The following is a 25,858-nucleotide window of genomic DNA, read 5'->3' as shown; positions in this document are numbered from 1 at the left end:
TTCAAGATCAGCTGTATGTTTATTTTCAGGGATGCGACTGTAACAATGTGATGGCATTCCATTTAAATACAAAAAAAAACTGTAATTCATCTCCAAGTTATATATCTGACAATTAAAAGCAATTTGTTTATGTCTATTTTTTTATTTTTAAGCATTAACTATCTTAAGGTTCAAATTTAGAAAGTTATTTTTGTACAAAGGCTAGCTGCCCTCATCTTTTTTTTTTTTTTTTTCAAAATAAGTACTTTAAAAGATTTTGCTGTCTCTATAGTTAAGGCTGAAATAACACTGAAAACACTCAAACTTGCATTTTCCTAGATTTTCTTTGCTACCACTAATTTTTGCAACCACATAATTTACTTCCAAACTTACAACGTTGGGTACACTAACTGTGAATCACTTTTTTTGTATTCAAAGTCTTAGATTATGTATATGAAAGCTAATTTATTAAACCTTTGTACACAAAGATGAACGCACCTGTATAGCAAACTTATATGAAGAATGAAGTTACAAAAAAAGTAAAAGTGTTATTAAAATTGATGTGTGTAAATCACTTACAAAAATACCCCAAATGGGATAAAGCTGCTCATCCCTGATTTTTCTCATTTGGTTGTCAGAGTTGAAATATGCATTTAAAATGGTTAGAATTTTTTTCTTTTTAAAAAGTGATATATTAAACTTATATACAGGGTAATTAGCAAAATGTAGAAAGGGAAATCAATGTACAAAAGACAGATAAAAACCATCACTCCTGACAGACACTCACGACCCAAAAGTAGTATAAACCTTAACGAACTATCTCTAAACCAGCTCGGACTTACATCCCGTCCCCGCAAGTTTTTAGCAATAAGAATAAAATATAGTAAACCAGCAAGCCCGGTCTTTCTGTTCTTTAAAATAGGCCCGACTTAAGGCCACAATTAAGCCTTGGATAGATTTTTAAACATGGGAGGGACAAATAGGAAAACAATCTCATCTCCATTTGGTACTAATGAACAGAACACAAAGTTATAGATAATTAAATAGCTCGTGGCGCTATGTCAAGGAGTTATTCAGGAGCCTTTTTGTTTTTCTGCTGGTTTCGGGGCGAGTTCTTTAACAAGTTTCTTATCCTGAGGTACATTCCAGTGGATTCTGCCATGTTCTCAAATTCAAATGGCGTTATTCCAGTTGCAAACTTGCTCATGTCAGGTACAGGACTGTGAACTTTAGTGGCTGCTGAAGGACTGGAGTCCACACGAAGGAGCTTCTGACTGCCTCCATTACTAATGTCACAGTTCGACACAACGTCGCCATTATCAAGAAGGGCATCATCTTTAGAGTCCATCTGAATAGACTCTTCCTTTTCCTTCTGGCAAAGCAACGTCGGCTCAGAGTCTGGGCTCAGAGAATGTTCAACTTCCGACTTTTTTGTACAAGTGTCTGGTACCTCGGGCTCATCAGGCATCTGCTTTTCAGAGGGTTTTCCCTCTGGGACAGGGAGGTCTAGCTCATTTGGACAAGGCGAAGAGGCAACCGAATTCCCAGTTAAAGGTGTGTCCACGGGAATATCGGAATCACTGTTCACACTCTCGGCCTGCTCGAGGGCCGCCCATATCCGCCTCTGCTGCTCTTCAAGTTCTTCCAGAGTCAGTGAGTCCTCATCCATAGCTGCCGACGCTGTCCTGGTCTGGGGTGAGTCGCTGGGAGTCAGCGGCGGGGTGCCCTTGGGGAGCGGAGGGGTGAAGACGGGCGGCGGAGTCCCCTGGGGCAGAGGAGGGGGAGTGCCAGGGGGCAGCGGTGGCTGAAACTGGAAAGCTTCCCCGCTGGGAGAGCCGTGAGGGACCTCCGCATCTGAAAGAAAAAAGTTGTGATACTTCCAGCTGTCACAGCAGTTGGTGTCCGAACTCAGGTGTGCCCGGAGAGTCCATGGCCAGAGATCACCGGCTGGAGCGGGGACGCCCTGGAGGCTCCATAACCACCAGCACCTGGAAAGAACGCCCGCGGGGAGCGCCACAGGCTCTTCCGGCACCAGGAGCTTGAAGGAAAGGGAAAGCCACCCACTGGCCCCATGCAGCGTTTCAGAGTGAGGGAACAGAGAGTCTACACGGAGGCGCGCGAGTGGTCCCCAGGCTGTCTGCGGGAGCTGCAGAACGGGGTTCCTGGGAAAGTGTGGTGGGACAACGGCTGGAAACGCTGCTGGCGGGGCTGCTGAAGGAGACAAAACTGAGGAGACGGGGTGGGGTACACTCTGGCTTATTCCCCAGTTCTGCACCTCTGGTCCTGCCTGCCTGCCTCAACTGCGGGCTCGTGTCGCTCACGGGTCAATGGTCATCACCACCTATATGTCCCAGACGTAACAGATCCGACCTTCTCCTCGAATCCGGACTCCGCTCCTTCATGCTGTTCCCACTATGGTGCCACCAGTGGTATCTGGCTGAAGTCTCCCACACGGAACCTGCTAATCGCCAGAGAGGCCCTCGTCTCCCTCTGCACCCCGCCCCGAGTCCTCGGCTCCCTGGGGCCTACTCTCTCTGGCAGACCGTCGCAGCCAAGACATTATTTCAGGAAGCCTGGCATCGTCTGTGCTTTGGACTCCTCTTCCTTATATCCATTCTCCAAACTACTATCTTTGTGAAGCATGAGTCTGGGCCCATTAACCTTCCCACCTCATTAGAAACCTTCAGTGCTTTCCATCAGGACAAAGGCTGATCTGATCTCCTCTGTGCCTCACAAGGCCCTCTGTGACCACGAATTTGCCTCCTTGAACCACGTTATTTCTTCTGCCAGGCTGAAACCCCAGGTGTCACTCTGCTTTTGGACCAGTGCGCCGTGATGTCTCACGCATCTGCATCTGCATTTCCCACGGACTCAAATGTCCTAACCCTGCTCATCTCCATGGTAAATCCCTGACTTTATCCCTCCGGACGCAGCTCAAAGTCCTTCTTGATCGGGGTCTACGACCTCATCCAGCACAGCTGCTTGGTTTGTCCCCTCTGACACTAAAATAGGTGTAACCAGCTCTGGGGCTCTGTATGGATCACCACAGGTCACCACATTTATGTCAAAATGGGGTTTATACCTCTGCACGCCCTAGGTGGCGCAGTTTCCACGCAAAGTGGAAACTAAGGGCGGCAGTTGTGTCTCATGAATCTTCCTATCCTCAGGGTCTAGTAGAGGTATCCAAAACAGCACAGGTTTTAAAAATTAGGCAAATTCAAAAAATATACTTAAAAAAAGGGTGGGGGGAGCCTGGGTGGCTCAATCAGTTAAGCATCCGACTCTTAGATTCAGCTCATTCGTATTTGAATTCAGCGTGATTCGTATTTGAGCACTGCTTCGGGCAAAATAAAAAGGTGAGAATGGACACTGATGTCAGGCTGTAGGTACTAAAAGCCTGGCGTGTGAACTCTGGCATCAAGAACTCCTATGGCTGGGGGGCGCCTGGGTGGCTCAGTCGGTTAAGTGGCCGACTTCGGCTCAGGTCATGATCTCGTGGTCCGTGAGTTCAAGCCCCGCGTCAGGCTCTGTGCTGACAGCTCAGAGCCTGGAGCCTGTTTCGGTTCTGTGTCTCCCTCTCTCTGACCCTCCCTGTTCATGCTCTGTCTCTCCCTGTCTCAAAAATAAATAAAACGTTAAAAAAAAAAAAAAAATTAAAAAAAAAAGAACTCCTATGGCTGAGACTAAGCAAAGTAAAAAATTGGGGAAAATGGTTTGGGGGGCTTTGATTTTGGATTCTAAGGGGATTTAATCTGTGACCTTTAAATTTTCTCTGGGAATTTGAAAATAAGACAGGTGAATCCCTCACAATCAAATCAGGGCAATTTACATTAATAGATAGCATCTTATTATTAAGGTATCTACATTCATTTTATCTTCTTTTTCCTTTTTTTTAAAGTTTATTTATTTATTCTGAGAGACGGAGAGAGCGAGCGAGCGTGTGTGCAGGAGGGGCAGAGAAAGAGAGAGAGAAAATTCAGCGCAGAGCCCAATGCGGGTCTCCTGCACATGAACTGTGAGGTCATGCCCTGAGCCAAAACCAGGAGTCGGACACTTAACAGACTGAGCCACCCAGGTGCCCCAACATTCATTGTATCTTTTTTTTTTTTTTTTTTTTTTAAATTTTTTTTTTCAACGTTTATTTATTTTTGGGACAGAGAGAGACAGAGCATGAACGGGGGAGGGGCAGAGAGAGAGGGAGACACAATCGGAAACAGGCTCCAGGCTCTGAGCCATCAGCCCAGAGCCTGACGCGGGGCTCGAACTCCCGGACCGCGAGATCGTGACCTGGCTGAAGTCGGACGCTTAACCGACTGCGCCACCCAGGCGCCCCCATTCATTGTATCTTAATGTTGCCATTTAATCTCACTTCAAAACATGTGCCAGCTGTAAGGACCAAAGTGGCTGGGCATATTTTAGGATGGGAGGTAGAGCAAGGAATGAGTTTTCAGTCTGGGACTCAGAGCAGCTTTGGAATTTATCAAGTTGACATAAAGTTCTGATTCATTCCAGAGCTTTCTGGGGGCAACATCTAAACTACACCCCAGCAGTCCCAAGGGGAAGTCCAAAGGAAGCGTGGACAGTTCTACGGGGGGGGGGGACTCGGAAAGGTGCGTGTATGACTGTCCTGACCCACTGCTGGCTGACATGCTGAGAAGGGCTGTCACAGTCCTGCATGGCCACCACTTCCATGGTTAAGCCCAGAGGATTAAGAGAATAAAAAGGCAGAGGAGTATCAGAGGGCAAGTCCTTTGTTCCACTGTGCATTTCCAGGAGGGCAGATTTTCCTCATGGTCCTTCTTCCCATGGCTGGCTAGCTTCCCAAGCCTGGCTCAGCTCTGCCCTTCCTCCTCTTGGGATAGAGCTGTCGAAGCGGGACACTCTCCACTGCCTATCCGAGGGCCTGGTCCGGATCAGGACCACTGGGACTGGGCGGCAAGGATCGCCTGACTCAGGAACGCAGTTAACCGGTCGGCATGGCCCTCACACCAAGCTGTCTCCCACCTTACCTTTTATCAGTACAAGGGGGTGTCACTCTCATCTCCAAGGACAGAATCAAAGCATTTCATTAGTGCTCAAACCGGCCCAGCCTTCCTCCTGGAACTCAGGAGCGTGCACAATCCCTCTACCTTCTCAGTGAGATTGAGACCACAGGAGGAGACCTACCTGAGTCGAGCTCCATGTCCGCGGGGGAGGCTGCTGAGCTGCTCTCCTTCCTCTGCTTCTTTGGACTGCTTGGGCTGGACTGGGATGAAGACCTCTTGCTGCCAGACCTCATGCTCGGCTGATGGAGGGGCCAAGCCAAGCACAAGTTAATGGGGCAGAAGAAGGAGACTCCAGTCCTTCCCTTCCACCCCACAGAAAACCAATGCGGAGCAAAGCGTAGGTGAATGGTGAATGGAGCCGCCCTTTTCCTTTGGATGCATCAGAAGGCACAGAGTGCTTTCGAAGCAAAGCCAAAGAGCAAGAAGACGCTGATGAGTTACAAAAGTCCACCAACAAAAGGCAATCAATTTTTATCAACCTCACCCTGAGAAGCTATTTACCGCTTGGAAGTTAGAAGTCAGGTAATTGGCAAACACGTCCTTCTGCTGACACGCCTGCATTGGTATGGACCCGAACATCCTCCATTCCTAATGGTGAGAAGACAAGGAAAAAAAACAAGCCTGTATTTGGAAAACATCATACTTTGACATTCTGTAAAATGGAGGTCTCAAATTACATTTCCTTTTCTGGGGAATTAACGAAAAGGATGGTGCATTGAAGGAAAAACAAAACAAAAACCCAGCCACCCAACCCTGCCGGCAACATGATCGGAAGTGAACACTAAAAGCTTACTTGACAAAATCACTTGGCCCCAAAAGGTTCCACCTACTACAAGCAGAAGCTGTACTCAGTGACGAGCGGACTCTCTTCCGGCCTCCCTCTCCCCGTCCTTGCACGCGCTGGCCCGGCTTACAGGGCCCCTCAAGGCTCACCTCTCCTACCACTTTCCAGCTTCTGTTCTTTCCCTTTCCAAACCCGGCACTCATCTTTAAGGTTCAACATCCCTTCCTTCTCTCTCATCTCTATGAGCACGTGCAATAGGGGTTCTCAAGAAGAATCATTTGGGGCTCCTGTCAAACCTCCAGATTCCAGGGTCAAGTCAGTTAAGTCTAAGGGTGGGACTCAAGAATGTGCATTTCCGGGGTGCCTGGGTGGCTCAGTTGGTTGAACGATCGGCTCTTAATTTCAGCTCAGGTCATGATCCCGGGGTTGTAGGATCGAGCCCCGTGTTGGGCTCTGCACTGAGTGTGGAGCCTGCTTAAGATTCCCTCGCCCTCTGTCTATCCCTTTCCCTAGTCACACCCACTCTCTCTAAAATTAAAAAAAGAAAAAAAAAAAAAAAAGGGCACGCCTGGGTGGCTCAGTCAGTTGAGCGTCCAACTTTGGCTGAGGTCATCTCATAGTTCACAGGTTCAAGTCCACGTCAGATTCCCTCTCTCTCTCTGCCCCTCTTCCCCCCCTCAAAAATAAACAAACTTAAAAAGGGATGCCTTGGTAGCTCAGTTGGTTAAATGTCTGACTCTTGATCTTGGTTCAGGTCATGATCTTGCAGCTTGTGAGTTTGAGCGCCATGTCAGGCTCAGTGATGCTGGTACAGTGCTGCTTGGGATTTTCTCTCTCTCTTGCTCTCTCTCTCAAAATAAACTTTAAAAATATAATAATAATAATAATAATAATAATAATAATAACAATAATAGAAAAAAAAAAAAGGCATACTTCTACCGAGCACTCCCCAGAGGACTCTGAGGTCGGCTGGTACTAGGACCATTTCCAGAGGCACTGATGGTTTGTGCCATGCAGTTTAGCTCTTAATTAATTACACACTTGTCTTCATATCTGTTCACTAGACTCTAAGGTCGGACCTTTGGTTTCTTTGCTTCCCAGTTCCTACGAACACCTAAAAATGCACTTTTTTATGCAACCACCACATCACGTGCCTAGGTGGCTCAGTCCGTTTATGCATCTGACTTTGGCTCAGGTCATGACCTCATGGCTCATGAGTTCGAGCCCTGTGTCAGGCTCTTCGCTGACAGTGCAAAGCCTGCTTGGGATTCTTGCTCTCCTTCCTCTGTCCCTCCCAGGCTTGGGCACGCACACAGGCGCGCTCTCGCTCTCTCTCTCACGATATAAATAAATAAACTTAAAATACAACCACACCATCACCACAACAGGTCATTGTTGAGTCTTGAAATAGAAGAGGAAAGTTGGAAAAGATTAAATAAATGCAGAAACCATTCTCATATGGAATGAGAAATTTTACTTTGGAATGAAAAAAGCGGAAAAGGAATTATTGGATAGGAAAAGGAGTTATATTAACTTAGATTTATTAAAGGCATAAATTTACTTTCCAAGTAATTCCAAAGAACTAACAATACTGCCTCAGAACCATCCCATGTTTTTAAAGCATAATTTTAGAACAGTTTTAGATTTACAGAATTTAATCATTTTAACTCCTTTTCGTAGGGCATAAATCAGAAAAAAAATTTTTTGAATGAACACAAGGTATCACTTAAGATTCTAGACAACATATAGGAAGTTACAAAGCTGAACAAGTAACACATTTACTTCTTCATGTCCCAGTGTAACTGCTACATAAGCTAACGATTCTTTTTTTTTTTATAAGCTAACAATTCTTAACAATCCTTACAATAATGTTATATCCCATAAGAATAAAAACACGGTATACTTACATCTGGAATTCCTCTGGGAGTAGATATATTAAAACCTGGATAGTTTACCAATTTCGAGAGATCGTAAGTGACACTTTTATTCTGTTGTGCTTCTCCAGCTTCTGTTTCCCCATCAGCACCATCTGTCAGAGACCAGCAGAAGGATAACATTGCTAGATGCCAATATAAATCCCTCCCCGGACCAAAAGTATACTAGGAAAGTACTGATATTCAAGGCAACAGAATCATTCTGAGAATAATTATTCTGAGAATGGCTTCAATCACAATGTTCTGGATCATTAGATTAGAAACTTTTAAACAATGTGGACAGAATACTTTGATAGTAAATGAATATTGAAAATCTTGGAAACCTGGGTTCTTCCATGGGTTTCTTAGAAGTCTAGTTTGTGCTGACCCAATGACCTGCCTGATGCTCTATTCCAATGTCTTCATTTAACAAACATTTATCTTATCATGTACCAGATTATGTTTTAAACGGCCTGTAAGTATTAACTCTGGTAATCTTCATCACAACCTTAAGAGGTATGTACTACTTTACAAAACCACTTTACAGATGAGAGAAGGATACTTGGGAAACACTTTATTACCTTGAAAACTACTAAGTAAATCATACGTTTATTTTGCTAGTCCTGTGGTGTCTATATACGTAAGGTAATTAAATGGTTTATGAGAAGTTTCTCTTTATAGAAGTATCCTAGCTAATAAGCTAAGAAGTATTAAAAGAATGAGTATATAACCATTTTGCAACCCATCATTAGCAAGTATAGACAGGCAACGACCACCAGTGACTGATTGATTCCATCACAATAAAGACAGGGACAGAGGAACGTGCTAAAATCACACACCATGGAGATGCATCAGCAAAATCTCGAAAACCCGAAAGGACAAAATGTGGCTTTGTTAAAAACAAGGGAGGGTATCTATAGATTAAAAGAGGCTTAGGATGGCTCAGCCAATTGAAATATATCCAAAAGACTTCAACCATCCACAATGTTTATCCAAAGAATCTCTAATCAAACAAACTAAAAAAGAGAGAGAACTTGAGAAAACAACAGAAATTCAAGCACCTACAGAAAACTTGAATGCCTGCATGACTTGGGGATATATTAAAAGGGCTGTCCTAAATACCTCTTTGGTACTAACTGAAAAAGAGCAGCTTGGTGAATTTTTAAAAATATTTTTAGGGGCGCCTGGGTGGCTCAGTCGGTCGAGCACCCGATTTCAGCTCAGGTCGATCTCACCATTTGTGAGTTTGAGCCCCGCATCAGGCTCTATGCTGACAGCTCAGAGCCTGGACCTACTTTGGATTCTGTGTCTCTCTCTCTTTGCCCCTCCCCTGCTCATGCTCTGACTCTCTCTCTCTCAAAAATAAACATTAAAAAAAAAAAAAGTTAAAAAAATAAACTAAAAAATAAAAATATTTTTAAATATCTAGGTAATATAGAGAAACATTTTCATTTTTAAAAGATTTAGGGGATTAGAGATAAACTATAATCTCAAGGCCAATCCTCTTTCTTTCCCCGGGGGGAACCACTGTTGAGTCTGCTGTATGGGTGAAGACTTTTTTAAAAAGTATTTATTTAACATCTACCACATTGCGGGTACCGTGCTATATGCCAGGGGATATACTGGTGAATAAAATATGAATGGTTTTAGCAATTACAAACCTGACTGTCTAGATAGGAAAATAGAAGTAGAGAAATAGAACAGAGAAATAAATATATAGGGCATGAAAGAAACAGACAGGGTCCAGTGATAAAAGACTGGCAGGCCAATGAGAGATATACTTAAATAAGGTGGTCAGGAAAGGCTTCAATGAGTCTGAATCTAAAATCTAACTGAAGGGTGCCTCAGTCAGTTAAATGTCCACCTTCGGCTCAGGTCATGATCTCCCAGTTTGTGAGTTCGAGCCTCACATCAGGTTCTCTGCTGTCAGCCAGGAGCCTGCTATAGATCCTCTGTCCCCCCTCTCTCTGCTACCTGCTAATGCTCGCTCTCTCTCTCTCTCTCTCTCTCTCTCTCTCTCTCTCTCAAAATAAACGTTTAAAAAAATACTTCTGGGGTGCCTGGATGACTCGGTTAAGCGTCTGACTTCGGCTCAGGTCATGATCTTACGGTTCGTGGGTTTGAGCCCTGCATCAAGGTCTGTGCTGACAGCTCAGAGCCTGGAGCCCGCTTCGGATTCCGTGTTTCCCTCTCTCTCTGCCCCTCCCCACTCACACTCTGACTCCTTCTTTCTCTCTCTCTCAAAAAATAAAGAAACATTAAAAAAAAAACCAAAACACTTATAAATCAGTCCTCAGAAAAAACAAGAGCACTGTTTCATCCACGTGGGATTCTCTGAATGACACGATAGGTATGTTGGGCAGAAACTCAGCATTGCACAGAGAGTTTGCCATGTCAGCTCACAGATGCACTCTCCTCCTTAATTACCACAGGGATCCCACAGCCCAGATCTACCACGGTTTAGTCAGCCATTCTTCTTTAGAGCCTTAATGTTGCTTTCAATTTCTATCATATTCAATGCTACAAAAACACATACACATATTTTCCTTGTGCACATGTGTGATTATTCCTCTATAGCAGATACCTAAGGGAGGGGTTCTAGATTATGAGAGGATTTATGTATCCTGTATTTTAGGTCTCCTGGCATTCACTGATGAATAGATTTCTGTTAGCACTTCTGAGCAAGGCAAGAGCTTATGAGGACCAGCTGGAGAGCTGATTCTTTGGCCTGCATAGTCAAATATCTGGAGCAGGTCCAGATAACCAACCATCTGGTAATTCTTGAGGTTTTAGTTCCTTCCTTGTAAAACGAAGCAAACACCATTGTGATAGTTTTTACTTCCCTCAGCACACACTGATCAAGCCAGCCATTCCTATCAGATATTACTGTAGCTCTCTCATTACACACACGTGCACGCGTGCACACGCACACGCACACACTGTCTCTCTCTCACAATAACATTTGGGCCGACTTATATAACTTCACATACTATACCTTTCCCATCATAGAGCGCAAGCCCGGAGCCCTCCAGCTCGGCCTCCTTGAGCCACCCCGGCGGGTACCCCAGCTGGCGCATTCGATATATAAAAGGCGGAAGGCTCTTGTCTGTCACGCCCAATGCATCCTGAAGTTCCTCGCTGTGTAAAAACAAAAGAGGAATAAAAAAATACCGTATTCTTGTTTGGATTAAAACACATACCGTCCCCGATGTGTTAAAACAACTCCGTGTTGTAGGTTCCACACAGTGACCCGGTGCTTAACAGATACACGGTTGAGATTGCAGTGAAAGTTTCTGAACGAACAGACGCGCGTTATCTAGGCGCTGCTAGAGCAGACCTACACACCGACCACCGCCCTCCGGATCACACCGACCATCGCCCTTTGGATACACAGAACGTTCCAAATACTGATGAAGTCGAAATGACGTTCTCCACTAAAATGACAGAGGTACCTAATGACTCCCGGCTTGAATCTTCCAAATCTCTCCTCCACCTCTTCCGCGTGGTATCGCTGCTGAAAATTCTGACTGTTTGTCTCACTGCAGGCATCCAGATACGCTTTTCTTTTTTCACTTATCCGAGCAGCATTCCGAGGCTGGAGCGTAACGCAGTTGAGAAAAATGGTAACGAGCAGTTTAGAAGTACTTCAGAAATTAAATAAAACTAAACACTGTTTCAGGTCAAGCAAACAAACTATTCCAGTTTTAATGTGTAACAAGTATAAAAGACAGTGTAAATATTAGAAAAATACAGCAAGGAAGAGAAGCAGTCATTTTAATTTGTTATCACCTCACTATTATCTTAACCTAAAATCAAGTTTTTAGAAGCAACTCTAAAAATTAACTCTCATATTTCATTCATCTCAAATACAGAATACTGTAACAAGTTATTAGTTTGAAAAATCCAATGTCTTAAAATTTAAGTACAAACTTGAAAAGCTTTCAAATTCAAGGACCGAAAGAAAGTTATCGCAGCTAGCTTCTTCATCTCACACAATGCCAGAAATGTGCTGAAAACATTAGAAAGCTCTAATTCAAAGATTTTTTTTTTTTTATAGGAGAAAAATTTACCATTGGGCAATCTTTCATTTGATGTTCTTCAGAACCACAATTGAAACAGTGAGGCTTTGGCCTATTTGGTCAAAAAACAAAGATGTGCATAATGTAAATTAGACATAAAAGCAAATCAATACAATTATGACAGCAAAGTGTATCAGAGAGAAAGAAAGCACGCAGATCACAGATTACAAACATCTGCAACAGTGAGTACGCTTTCACCTCCTGGACTCAGTGGTTTAAACAAACAGTACTTTTATCCGAGTCTTTTAACCAAGAACCCTTATGTTCCCAACTAATCTGTCACCTCTGGGTTTTGTCAGTGGTTAATAACAGAAGAACCGAGGCAAACAGATTGTATTTCCTTTAGGTGACTCAGGAAGGGGCAGATGGTTATAAGACAGCAACCAAACTGACAGCAACAATGACACTTTCCACCCACCCAAGCATATCAGGCGTGAACCAATGAATTCCAATAAACAGATGACTAATTTAAACATTTAATATGTCTACATATTAAAATTCTAGCTCAATCTATAACTTCTTTATAGTAAGCCAGCAATAAAGAATATTAATTTTTCAAGCTAAAAGAGTTTATGGTTTTGGTTAAAAAAGTTTTAAAAAGAAGAAGGAAACAAAAACAACTCCCCACACAAACCTTTTTGCCTTTACTTGTATTTCTTGCCCTTCTAGAGAAACAATGTGGCTGAAGACTTGCTGGTACCTTTAGTGAATTTTATTAAGGAACAGTTATCATAGTCTGCAAAATTTGGTAAATTTTTTTAAAAGGTGAACTTAATGGCAAGATGCATAAAAGATCTTCATTCACTATGTAGGATACTTAGGTATTTCCCATCCTTCGGTAAGCTGAGGGTTTTCATTTAGAAGCGGTTGCCCCAATTTATCAAGGCAAAAATTAGTAAAATACAGGACACTTCCTACAACCTGCAGAAAACAAGTCAAAAAATATTGCTATTTAAGCAGGAAAAAAAGACATTAAATAATGTAAGACTATGATTAATTGTTTTAACGCTTTAATTTTGGAGGAAATGATCAGAAGTCATACTCAACTCCCTAAAGGAGCCAGATTTGGAGGTGCAGGTAAAAAGCTCCATCTTTAAATGCCCCTGTGTTGCCGAGGTCACAGTTTCCCTCTCCAGGAGGTGGTGACCATCAGCTGCACTCTCCTCAGACTTCAATCACCCGTCTCCTCGCTTCCCTTGGCAGCAAGACAATGCAGGAAAGTATTTACTATTTCCTTCCCCTCCCGCTCACTCTTTTCCTTCCTCTCCAATTCGGGGGGCGGGGAGGAATTCATACAGAAAAGTCGAGAAAATGCTACAGTGAACACCCAGGTATGTACTTACTCTCTTAGATCCAACAATTGTGGATACCTTACGTGCACACACACGTACACACACACACAGGTACACGCGCACACTTACTTTTTACTGAGCCACCGGGAGAAAGCAAGCCACCACCATCATCTTAGTCTAAGCCATTATTGTCTCTTGCCTGAGATTAATATGGTAACTTCCTAACGGGCTTCCGGCTTCTACACATAACCAGCGACAGACTACTTTCGTGACACTTCATCCCTAAACACTTCAGGATGGGTCTTCTGAGCACAAGAACATTCTCCTACAAGCCACAATACCACTGTCACACCTAAGAAAGTTAATAAACTCCTAATATCATCTATATCCATTCTGTACTCAGTTTTCCCAACTGGTCCCAAAGTGCCTTTTCTAGGCTTTATTTTTTTTCCAAGCAAGAACTTAAGGTTCACATGTTGCATTTAGATGGTGTTGATTTAATCTCTTTTCCTCTAAACCAGCCCCCCACTTTTTTCCTCAGATGGCCCTGCCATTCTCTCTTGAACATCTCCAGAAAGGCTTCTGCCTCCTTCATGGTGCTAAGCTCCCCCATGGGCTCCATGCAGCCAAATTCAGTGGACGGCTCAGTCTTCACCTTAACCTGTCAGCAACGACGGACACAGGTCAGTCACTTCTTCTGGCTTCCGGGACACCATTCTCTCGGTGTTCTTCCTACCTTGCTGACCAATCCTTCTCATCTCTCCATCTTCTGTGAGACTCAGTCCGGTCCCCCTCTCTACCTGCACTCTTGAGGTGATTCGTCCAGGCCCATGGTATGAAGTACGAGTATATGGGACACCCCAAATATCCGGTTCTGCCTCAACTCCAATCTTGTAGATTCAAGTGCCAACTGACAGGTTTCCAGGACATGCAAATTCACCTATTTAAAACTGAACCAGATTCCCATTCCACTCCAAAGCTGCGCCTCCCACCAGTTTTTCCCATCACAGGAAAGGGAAGGACCTCATTCTAGCTGCTCAGACCAAAAACCTGCATCGTTTTGACGACTCCCTCGCTTTTGTGTTCTACGCATCCAATTCGTCAACACATTTGGTCAGTTCTACCTTCAAGGTAGATCCAGCTTCTAACCCCTGCTCACGTCCAGCCCTGGTCTTCTAGACTGGCCTGCCATCTTCTCTCAACTGAGATCAACAGAGTCACTTAGCCAGTTTCCAGCTTCTACATGTAACCAGCTACACACTGTTCTCCACAGAGCAGCCAGCTCTTTCAAAAATTCAAGTCGTATCATGTCACATTTCTACTTAAAATCCTCCAGGGACTTCTCATCTCAGAGTAACACCCAAAGCCCTTACTATTGCTTATGAGGCAATATAAAGATTTCGATCTGCTCCAGAATCAGAAGGCCTGGATTCACGCCCTGGCTTTGTCACTTACTAGCTAAGGGACTCAGGGCAAGTTACTTAGCTCTCCACATCTGTTTCCTCATCTGTAAAAAGAGAATACTAGTAGTACCTTCACGAGCATATCTGTAATGAGCTTCGAACAGTACCTGGTAAGTAGTGAGCAACATGTCAGTGTGCCCTTCTGACCCAGGGCTTTCCACTCACTGTTCCTACTGCCTGGAGTCTGGAATACTGTTCACTGCATGATGGCTCACTCCCTCAATTTATTCTGTTATCAGCTCAGAGAGGCTGTCGCTATCTACTCACCATACAAACCAAATGCCCCACAGTTACCCTCTAAGTCCTTAGCCTCACCTATTTTCTTGCCCCACTAGAATGTAATTCAATGAGAGCAGAGACTTTGCCCTTTTTTTTTCGTTGCTGTCTCTGGAACCCAGAAGGGTCCCTGACAACGGAACATTCTATATTTATTAGTATTTATTAAAGAAGTAAATTAATAATACACAATAGTCCCACTTTCCAGGCAGGTACCACTCTCTAGCCCAGAACCCTAGAGTTAGAAGGGACATGAAGAGTTACATAGTTCAAATTCTTTCTTTAAAGCGCCTTGATAGCATCTCAGTCTTTGACTTCTTCGGGTAATGTGGAATTTGCTTTTCTTAAACGAGTCCGACCACTTCGTATTCACATCTCTGACAGAAGTTTGCACTGAAGGCTGAGTTGCACTGTGCCTGCTTGTGGTCCACGCAGTCACTGGTCCCGGTCCTCCCACCCGGCACCACACAGAGTGATCTAACATGACGCCTCGATCACATCTGCAGAGACATGCTATCCCCTGTCAATCTCTGCAGTAAGGCTGTGGGCCCTTCCCACTCCCAGCGGCCCCATGTCCTTAAGATTGTGGTAGGTCAATGGGGCACGTCACTCCCTACACATGAAAACTAGTCTGCCTCGAACAGAATCCAGGATTTCATCATCATCTTAAAAAAACCGAAGTTGCAAAATCACACCGCTACATTGCACTGACACAGTGGAATTCCGCACAGGTACCAAAAGGCCTGAGGGTAGGCTTATCCCTGTTACGCCTCTTCGATTTTTCACCCGCCATTTGAGTTTGTCAACATTTTTAATCTCCTATCTGCCATCTGTTACATTGCTTACTTATCCTTCCCCATCTGTACGTGCAACAAGCACGCGCTCCAGATCATCATCCGCGTTCATGAAACGCACGTGCAAAAAAAGTTCGTCAGGACAAAAATAAAGTCCTCCGACGTCTGTCTGTCGTGTATCCAGTAATTATTAGAAAGTGAACCATATTATCTAGAGGCTGAAGCCTAAACTGTGGCTTGTAACAAATTTCATGAAAGGGCGGTGATCATCTGATGACACATGGCTATGCCACCTTATCATTTCAATGCCACCCAAATGACACAGGATAGAAAACATGTTTTTGCAGGATTCAAAGCTAAAATGTCCAAACTTACACTAAAAGCTTCCTTGTTGTTTTTAATGGCACACGATTCTTCCACTTTATGGTCCTCTTCTAGCATAACACTAGATGGCTAACACAAAGAAAAACAGTTATAGAAGGTAACCAATTTTTAACTAGTTCAAATTTCAAATATTAGAAATTTAAACACACCCCTTTATTTTCTGATACATACCACTAAGGTATATAAAGTTCTGAATTCAACATTGTCACAATTACGGTAAGTCTGAAAGCTAGGGAGGTTTGTGAAATAAATTTCACAAGAGGGAGAATTTAAAAATTACAAAAGATATAAAAGACAGCGCCTTCTGAAGCATTAGTGTAGACTATGACTTTTGTGTTACTGAATATTAATTCATGTATTAAATTGAATGAATTAAATATTTAAACTCTCAACGCTGAAATTGACAAAGTAGACGATCTTAAAACCAGATAACCAGAAAGACTAAAACATTTATGATTTTACATTAGTGGTCAATACTGATAGAACTCTCATAGACCTCCCTCCACTACAAAATTCTGAAGTGCTCCTTGAATCAAAACTCCTTGTATGGTTTTTATTGTTAAATGTATTTTGTTTCTTAAATCTTTAAAAATTGTATGAGATGTAAAAACTCAAGGTGATAAAAATTACTCAGAATTCTCTGTTCTCCCAATTCTCAGGATACACAGCTAACAACCCTTATTTGACAGAGTCTACTTACCATAACTTTTAATTAAAAAAAAAAAAGCCCAGAAATCATAATTCTGATTTTTTAAAATATAAATTCACGCTCTGATATTCACGTAGTGAAATTTCTCAGATTTCTTTGGGCATGCTATTGGTTTTTTTCCAATAAGCAGAGGGGAAAATAGAATAGCAGGTAAACCTATTGGTTTTAGAGAAAAATAATTCATCTTCTATAAACTCCAGAAATACAGATTTTTTTTTCTGCCTTAAAATTAATTTTCTGCCTCAAACCACATGTCCAAGTGAGGAAATGGAGGGGGGGGGGGGGGGATAAAAGACTAATTCTGAGTGTAGCCAGGTCTAGGACTCCCCCGAGAAAAGGAGCCACAATACAAAGGAATCGCCTGTGGCTGTACTGGTCAGACCAATGAAGGAAGCCCAGCTGAAGGATGGGAGGTGAACAGTTTTAACAATCCTGTTTTTTCTTTTTTTAGTTGTACTTGACATACAATGTTATATTAGTTTCAGGTGTAGGACACAGTAGTTGCACTTAGTCATTTTCACGAGGATACAAGAGGATCCCTGTGGCCTAATAGACGGCAGTGAAAAGCATAACCTGTTAATCTTAAAGTCTCTTAAGTTTGAAATACCTGGGGCAAAAGATTAAAGGAAGTCTTTTCCACATCATTTTTCTGCTGTTCCTCAAATCTTTTTACTAAATTTGACACAAATTCCTCTATTTCTTGATGGTATTGCCTGCATGAGAGGACACAACAGTCAGAATGCAGAGTAAAACACTGAATAGACTGAAATCTTACGCATTATTAGAAGATGTCAGGAGTAAATGCCGTTAACTTGATTTTCAGAGGTTTATCAAATCACTGATTCTGTAACAGTCAGGAACCTATTCCTCAGAAAAAGAAATATACATTGTTGCCGAGTTAACATAATGATTATGGGAACCTAAGGTAGTGGTAGGCATGTAACAGTGGCAAATATTGGTGCTGAGAATAAATGGATTTTATTTATAAATTTTACATATTTAAAATTTGAATACATAATCTATATAAAGCATGGTTCAAAATCCAAAAGAAGTAAAGGGGTTACATAATGAAAAGCTTCCTTCCTGGTCTGTGCCCCAGCCACCTTCTCTGCAATGAAAAGACAGCCAGTACATTCTTCCTATCTTCCTCCCAGAGACTCCCTATCCACACAGAAGGAAATACTATATAAATGTTAAACTGGGAAAAAAACAAAAAAAAACAAAACACCAAAATGCAATGGAAACACAAAGTGAAGCAGAGAAACTACTGAGGTCTACTTTCTCCAGCTTCCCAGGTCAAGAACCGCTTTCATCAACTATTTGTTAACGCTCGGTTCAGGAGGGGCCCGCGGAACCCAGCTTGGCCGCAGTGGGGCAGCCATCTTGCTCTTCACCAGACTTGATCTTTCAGGTCTCTTTAGCTCTGACACTCCAAGATCTCTGCAGGCAAAATGGCAGATACATGGTGCAGAAATGAGATTGCCATGAGCTAGAGGGGACGCGGATTCAAATCCAATGATGATGACAGTGCTCACGCCCAGCTGTGCCCAGCACCTTGCTACTGCCACCCTCACCATCCAGCGTCCCCACCCCTGAGAGCAGCAGGTTCCACCTAGGCAGAGATAGGTAGGTGATGGGCCTGCCACACAGCTAACACTCTAACTAATATGTTACCTTCTTTACCTTGCCTAGTATGCAAGATAACGATTATGCTTCAGTGACTCAGGAGAGGGGCAAGCAACTGTCTGAAATGTCTATGACCACGCTCTGCGGAAGGGACAGGGCAAAGTCTCAAAACATTTCAGAACGTTCTAGCAAGCACTGGAGGAATACACTGAGTCACCCTAGACCCCAGCATGCTGGAAGGTTTGCAAAGGTCTAATTCTCTTTCACACATTCACACAAACACAAAATTATGTGGGTAAGCTTTGAAGACAACCAACAGGGTAAACCCAGTTATCTGATTCTGGGGGAGAAACGACTAACATTACTTATTGCTGTGGTACCAGTTGTTATTTTTATTAGAGGCTATTGGGCTCTTATAGGTACTCACTTAACTACCTAAGAAGTGGTTACTATTAGCATCTGTTTTCCAGTGAGGAAACTGATATGCAGACAGGTTGTGACCTGCCCAGGTTCACATATGTACAAAGTTAGGGTCCAGATTCAAATTCATGTTTATAGACTCTAATGTCCTTGCTCTTAGAGTACCTGGGTGGTTCAGTTGGTTGAGGTCATGGTCTCCTGGTTCATGAGGTCGAACCTCACATGGGGTGAGCTCGAGCCCTGTTTCAGGCTCCACGCTGATGGTGCAGAACCTGAGTGGGATTCTTTCTCTCTGCCCCTCATTCACTTGTGCCCTCTCTCTCTCTCTCTCAAAAAAACAAAACCAGAAAACAAAAAAGCCCCACGATTCCCTAAATTTTAAGCAAAAGAATAAAAATGGAATAAGTACAAATAAATACAGCATACTAACGGAAGATGTTGTTTCATTAACACATTAACTCATTATATGTAGAAAGGGGAAAATTACTTACTTTGAAATAACATTGTTCATAAAGAGAATCTGTAATAAAGGTCCATCTAACTTAGTATCGTTCACCAATATTCCACTAAAACAGAAATTAAAACAGTCTTAGAAGGTATTAAACGCGTACATGTATATATGAACACATAACTTTTGTAATTCTTAAGTACCAAAGATAACATTTTACAAATAAGATCAAGAACCACCAAGAACGCTTGTTTTCTCAAGAAAAATCCAAGTGTGCATCAAATTTTACCTAGTTTAATGGTTTTACACAGAGATATCCCTTACATATTTTTAAAAATATTTCACAAAAATGGAGTGCATGGGTGGCTCAGTCAGTTGAGCATCCGACTCTTGATTTCAGCTCAGGTCATGATCCCAGGATTGTGGGATTGAGCCCCACATGGGGCTCTGTGCTGAGTGTGGAGCCTGTTTGAGATTTTTCTCTTTGCCCCTCCCTTGCTCCTGCTCTCTCTCTCTCCAAAAATAAAATAAATCTTTAAAAAAAGTTTTTTAAATATTTCACAAAAAATTTAAAACTACGCTTAATCTTCCAGTTTTCAACCAAAACATTTCTTTATCTAATGGATCATTTCTTTACAAGCCGGGGGAAGGGAGGGTCGGAATAAATCAGCAGGTTACAAGAATATATTTCTAAAAAATCAGAGTGACTTTAGTTTAGTAATATACAAGGAAACACTTCAGCCTCTTCGAGGGCAGAGCACATTCCATTATTCCAAATCCCGGATTCTAAAGCAGAAATGTAAAAAGTATACTGTTCTTGTTCCTGGATTTGATTTTCAATTACTGCAAAAAAAAAAAAAAAAAAAGACAGAGAGAGAGAGAGAGGATGTGGCTCTGGCTGTAAAATCTGCACAATGCACAATATCCAATGTCCCGGTGGTAATCTGGACCAGCTGACTCTCAGATTCCTCCTCTGCCCACCTGCCTCCTATTCCTTTACCTGCGCAGCATGTGAAATAAATCAGTCTATATTTGGAATTGCTCACATCAAGAAACAAAAGTAAAATATGAAGAAGTTCAGAAGTTTGCTTGAATTTGCACGAATTTCTCGTTTTAAGAATACATGATGGTTTTTAAAAACCACACACAATTGCATAACTCCTTGACTGGAGTCCAAGCACAATCAGCTATAAAGACATTCAGTTGGGGAAATATGAATATGGACTGAGCTGGGAATGTTAGTAAGAAAATCATACCAGTTGCTGTGATAGTTGTGTTGCGATTATGCATGAAAAAGTCTTGTTTCTAAAAAGTTACATGTTGAAATATTTAGAGTACAATGTATATATGTGATGAGAAGGAAATATGGCAAAATATTAGCTGTTAAATCTAAGTGATGAAAACGTGAGTGTTAATTGCACTGTTCCTTTTCCATACATTTGAAATTTTTCATAATATAAAGCAAAAAATAATATTTAGCGGACAAAAAGAAAACTTCTGATCATGACAGTTCCAAAAATAAGGATTAAACCAAGAGACTTGGGGTACAAAATTTATCTAAATAATTTTATTTCTTTTTGTTTCTAAGTTTTCTGTAGCATGCTTTATCAGTATGACATCACGAAGAGCACAAATTCTAAAAGAAAAATTTTAATTTATTCCTTTTTTAGGATACTAATGCTTGCCTCGTGTATTGGCAAAGCCTATGATGCTATAATCATTTAAACTCGGATGATTATAACCCTTTTGTAAATAAATATTTGTTTAAATTATCAACTCTAAAGTGTGCTTACCTACCTTTGAATATTAAAAACAAATAGGGCACCTGGGTGGTTCAGTTGGTTGTGTCCGACTTCAGCTCAGGTCATGATCTCACAGTTCCTGAGTTCAAGCCCCACACTGGGGCTGGGTTTTCTGCAGCCAGCAGAGAGCCAGCCCGCTTCAGATCCTCTGTCCCTTTCTCTCTCTGCCCCTCCCTCGCTCACTCACACCCTCTCTCAAAAATGAATAAACATTAGGGGCGCCTGGGTGGTTTAGTTTATTAAATGCCCAACTTCAGCTCAGGTCATGATCTCCTGGTCCGTGAGTTCGAGCCCCACATGGGGCTCTGTGCTGACAGCTCAAAGCCTGGAGCCTGCTTCAGATTCTGTGTCTCCCTCGTTCTCTGCCCCTGCCCTGCTCACACTCTGTCTCTCACAATCAAAAATGAATATTTAAAAACAATTTTTAAATAAACATTAAAAAATATTTTTAAAATTATGATTTTCAGGCACCTGGGTGGCTCAAACATCTGACTCTTGATGCCAACTGTCATGATCTCACAGTATGTGAGTTCGAGCCCTTCATCGGGCTCTGCGCTGACAGCATGGAGCCTGCTTGGAATTCTCTCTCTCCTCTCTCTGTCCCTACCCCACATGTGCTCTCTCTCTCTCAAAATAAACTTAAAAAAATTTTTTTAATTATGATTTTCGAGGAATCCCAGTGATATTCAACACATTTAATATCAAAGCAACAGCGAGTTTAGATCCACAAAGTGTGCTCACATAGAGGAAAGAAGGTAGGGCATGGGGAGCTTTCCAAAATACATCTGATTCTGAAATTTTATTTTTTTATTTTATTTTATTTTTTAATTTTTTTTTAACATTTATTTATTTTTGAGACAGAGAGAGACAGAGCATGAACGGGGGAGGGGCAGAGAGAGAGGGAGACACAGAATCGGAAGCAGGCTCCAGGCTCCGAGCCATCAGCCCAGAGCCTGACGCGGGGCTCAAACTCACGGACCGCGAGATCGTGACCTGGCTGAAGTCGGACGCTCAACCGACTGAGCCACCCAGGCGCCCCTGAATTCTGAAATTTTAAACCTTTAGTCACCAATGTAGCCGGTTACTTCAGCTGGTACCAGAAACAAAAAAGTGCATGTACCATTGCATCAAGGCACCCCAAATTGTGAAGCTTGACAACACGATTCCCCATGATAAATATGTACTTAGACAAATATTTTAGATTTACTGACCTGTTAAATTTTTTTAAGAGACACCAGCGTTTAATCTTCTATCTGTTAAAGTCAGAGGTCTGAATGCAAACCTACTCACTGTACTTTCTTCAACAGCACATTTATTTCTCTTTCTAAAATGAAATCGTGCATCGTTCCTATTTATGAACATACTTTAACTGCATAAGTAAATCTTCAGCTGGAGCAATACTGTAATCTTAACTGACGTCCCAGAAACGTTTGTGGAGTAAGCACGGCCAGCCCGGCAAACCGGCTTGTTTGAAACATTAAGTCAAAATTTTGTGGATGTGCTACAGAAATATTTTTACCCATTAAATCAGCTTAAAAGTTATTCAGGTGAGCGCCTGGGTGGCTCTGACTTCGGCTCAGGGCACGATCTCACAGTTCATGCGTTCGAGTTCCATACTGGGTGAGCTCGAGGCCCGCTTCGGTTGAACGTGAGCACCAGCTTGGGGTGAGCTCGAGCCCCACTGCGGGTAAAACATGAGTCCCACTTCTCTCTCTCTGCCCCTCGATCACTTGCGCCTACTGTCTTTCTCTCTCTCTCTCTTTCTCTCCAAAAAAAAAAAAAAAAAAAAAAAATCCAAATCTTAAAAAAAAAAAAGTTATTCAGGTACATAACATGACTCAGTATTTGTATATGTTGTGAAATGACCACCGCAATAAATCCAGTTAACATCCCCCCAAAATAACAAATTAGTTAAAAATTCAATGGAGTTGTGAGAGTTCAAATTTTATCCCCAGAAATTAAAAATAAAGCATCATTACTGATTTCTTCGGAGTATACTAAAAAATAATACAAAAAATCCTAAATACTCCTTTTACAAAGAAATTATAGCTAAATGTTAACAACAGGATAAAAAATAAAAGACAACAATAGTGTAACTGCAATATCTCATACCTCGGTCGAGTCAGAATGTTCAATTTTCTTTTAAGTTCTTGATGTTATTACTCGTTAAGGAATACAAGCCCTCATCAAACAACATCATAAATAACATAAAATTTAACTACTCACTCTCACTTTGGGCGTCAGAATGTTAATATCAAAAGACCTGCAAATATCTCGAGAATGACACACTTAACCCAGCTCCTGTTCAGTTGCAGGGATAGGCATTTAAACCTAAACATTAAAATAGTCTTTTCATCTCTTCCAACACGGATATTTAAGACAAGGTCATATAGCTCAAAAGCGACTGACAGACCTAACAGACCGAACCAAAAATGTTATTCAAACAACCGTACCCCATCAGAAGTTAAACAGCAATTCACTTAAGAAAGAGCAGCATGATACGCGACAAAGTAAGTACGTAAAACAAACTGCCAAGGAAGGAAAACTCCAGGATGGAAACTATGGATGCTCACAGTACAGTCCTTTCAACTTCTCTGTATTTCGAAGGTTTACATATAAAAACGTAGAGGGAAAAAGCATCACGAAACAAAAAAATCAGACTTCAAAACCCTTCAAAAGAAGGGGGCGCCTGGGGGGGCTCAGTTGTTTAAGTGACCGACTTAGCTCAGGTCGTGATCTCACAGTTCGCGAGTTCCAGCCCCGCAGGGGGCTCTGTGCTGACAGCTCAGAGCCTGGAGCCTGTTTTGGATTTTGGGTCTCCCTCCCTCTCTGCCCCTCACCGGCTCACACTCTGTCAAAAATAAACAAACAAACAAAAAAACCCCACAAAACTTCAAAAATGATTTACCAACCGCTTTCAGGGTTTCATTTGAACTGAAATCATCGGCATATAATTAAAAAAAAAAAAAACCCCACCTGTAAGAATAGAAATAAACATACTGGCAAATCTTGCCAGAAAAGCTGTAATCATGTAACGAAGCCAAACGGAAACTTGGCGCGTTTTTCCCAAACCTTTGCGACGGCACCTTCACCAGGGAAAAGTCGAAGAACTTTAAAATGAATCCCCAATCTTAATCAGGCAATTAACCATGTCTCTGTGCATGCCTCAAATCCTTGAACCCCCAACTCTACCTCCCAGGACCACTAGCTTCGGCCCCGCCCTAAAAAACAGACCTACGCTAAGGGGCTGAGTATCCGGTTACCTCCTAATACACAACTACAGCATGACTGCATGAACTTAAGCTTGGCCGCAAAAAATAAAATCGGATAACGACTTTAGAGAAGAGGAGAGAAGCGGTAACCAGTCTGTAATGTAGCAGTCTGAAAAAAAAAAAGCCCTCAAAACCAGCTCCAGCTTGGGGGACGGGAAGAGCGAGTGTAGTCCAGGACACCGAACCCAGGAGAGGAGAGGCTGGCGCCGAGGCCCCCGGTGCTGCTCACGCAAGCGAACCCTCGACTCTCAGCCCTCAGGGAGATTATTCGGAATTCTGGCCCCCCTGGAATTTCCGCCCGCGCCTTCCAGGGCTCGCCGCCCACCGCACGCCGGTGACCGGGCCCAGCGAGCGGGAAGGATATTCTCGGCGCGGAGCTGCTCGATGGTTTCCTCGCACTGCCGAAGCCGCTCCCGCAGCTCCGCGTCGCCGACCCCATTCTCGTCCTCCTCGTCGCCGTCGTCATCGTTGAAGCGGGTGTGAACGGGCTTCGGAATGGATTCCTCTGGGTGGTCAAACGCCTCGAACAGCTCTAGGTCGCCAAAATCCACCTCCGCCGCCATCTTGGGCTGTGGGAAAGATTCGAGAAGAGGCGGAGCCGGCCGCCGGGCCGGGGGCGAAGGTTGTAGGGCGGCACCGCTCGCTAGGGCTCCGGGCCGCGCGGAGCCACCCGGTAGGGTTTTCTCCAAACACAGGCCGCGAAGCGGCACAAAGGGCGGGCCAGTCCCGAGAGACTACAACTCCCAGAGTACAGTGGCGTCTCTCAGAGTCACTTCCGAGGTTGCTCGGGAGCGTGGCATGCTGGGACATGTGGTTTCTAAGCGACTGTTAACTCATTGTTTGCATTGCATACAGGGATTGGTCCTTTTTAAGCGTGCCGAAAGCCTGGCTAGATCAGAATGTGTTAAAACAATGTATGTTGTCCGTGTGATGCATCTGAGGCTGAAAAATCAGAGCGCGACGCATGTCTTATCACGGGTTCTGGTGTGCGTGCTAAATTGCAACAAAAGAAGAAGGGACTCTCTAGTTGTGCCACAGATTACCTTTGTGATGTTGGACAAACTGCTTCAGTTTACTGGGCTTGTTGCACTTTTTCATGAAAAACGAGCTAATCATTAGACTGATTTAGATTACTCTGTTGCGGCTTTCGGTGGTTTCTCTAGTTCAATGACTCATTCATTCAATAACATTTATTTACCACGTTCAATGTGCCTGGTACAGGTCCAGAACTTGAGGATGAAGAGTGAGTAGAATAGAGAAGTTCCTGCTCTAGTGGAGCCTCTATGGGCTAACAAAAGAAACAAAAAAATAACCCTAAATGGCCCCGCCCTTGGAGGTAGGTGTTGATGAGTATTCCTCGTTTTTTAAAAATATGTGAAATAAAAAAGTTATAGATAGGTAACGATTTACTTTGACAGAATCTGTGAGAATCAGTGAATGGAGCAATTTACGTTTGAACTCAACCATTGTTAGAAAGGCAGAACTGATGGCGAGATTATGGCGGATGGATTTAAGATCATCCTCCTTGGAAGAAATCACATGTGAAATGCAAAGAATGGAGCAAGAGGAGAC

The 25,858-nt window shown here is 42.8% G+C and overlaps 1 protein-coding gene and 1 non-coding gene across 4 annotated transcripts; both read right to left on the bottom strand.

The window, feature by feature from the left end:
* Positions 1-24,990, bottom strand: ZCCHC8 (zinc finger CCHC-type containing 8). Of its 3 annotated transcripts, none has more exons than XM_043557477.1 (14): positions 24,651-24,990; positions 23,127-23,169; positions 19,256-19,330; positions 17,326-17,431; positions 16,001-16,078; positions 12,618-12,721; positions 12,435-12,500; positions 11,792-11,852; positions 11,174-11,316; positions 10,717-10,859; positions 7,716-7,837; positions 5,526-5,612; positions 5,146-5,263; positions 1-1,833 (listed from the first exon to the last, which is right to left on the bottom strand). In XM_043557477.1, exons 1-14 carry the CDS (start codon positions 24,847-24,849, stop codon positions 1,049-1,051), a joined length of 2,130 nt encoding a protein of 709 aa, XP_043413412.1. In that variant the 5' UTR covers positions 24,850-24,990; the 3' UTR covers positions 1-1,048. The 3 variants fall into 3 exon arrangements, with proteins under 3 accessions (XP_043413412.1, XP_043413413.1, XP_043413414.1); XM_043557478.1 differs by having other exon boundaries at positions 23,127-23,164; positions 24,651-24,887; XM_043557479.1 differs by lacking the exons at positions 12,435-12,500; positions 12,618-12,721; positions 17,326-17,431; ... (1 more) ...; positions 23,127-23,169; positions 24,651-24,990.
* Positions 18,458-18,592, bottom strand: LOC122471081. Its single transcript, XR_006294099.1, has one exon. It is a non-coding gene; the product is annotated as a small nucleolar RNA SNORA9 (small nucleolar RNA).
* Positions 24,991-25,858: the final 868 nt, after the last annotated feature.

This window comes from Prionailurus bengalensis, chromosome D3, assembly GCF_016509475.1.
Source record: "Prionailurus bengalensis isolate Pbe53 chromosome D3, Fcat_Pben_1.1_paternal_pri, whole genome shotgun sequence".
NCBI classification, from domain to species: domain Eukaryota; kingdom Metazoa; phylum Chordata; class Mammalia; order Carnivora; family Felidae; genus Prionailurus; species Prionailurus bengalensis.
This window is presented reverse-complemented; position numbering and strand designations above follow the sequence as displayed.

Coding starts and splice junctions, on each gene's coding strand:
- ZCCHC8 (XM_043557477.1), bottom strand. CDS start 24,849: ATGGCGGCGGAGGTGGATTTTGGCGACCTAGAGCTGTTCGAGGCGTTT. Junction 11,317..11,791: donor AAATGAAAGATTGCCCAATG/GTAAATTTTTCT, acceptor GTTACGCTCCAG/CCTCGGAATGCTGCTCGGAT. Junction 7,838..10,716: donor TGCGCTCTATGATGGGAAAG/GTATAGTATGTG, acceptor GGTCTCTGACAG/ATGGTGCTGATGGGGAAACA.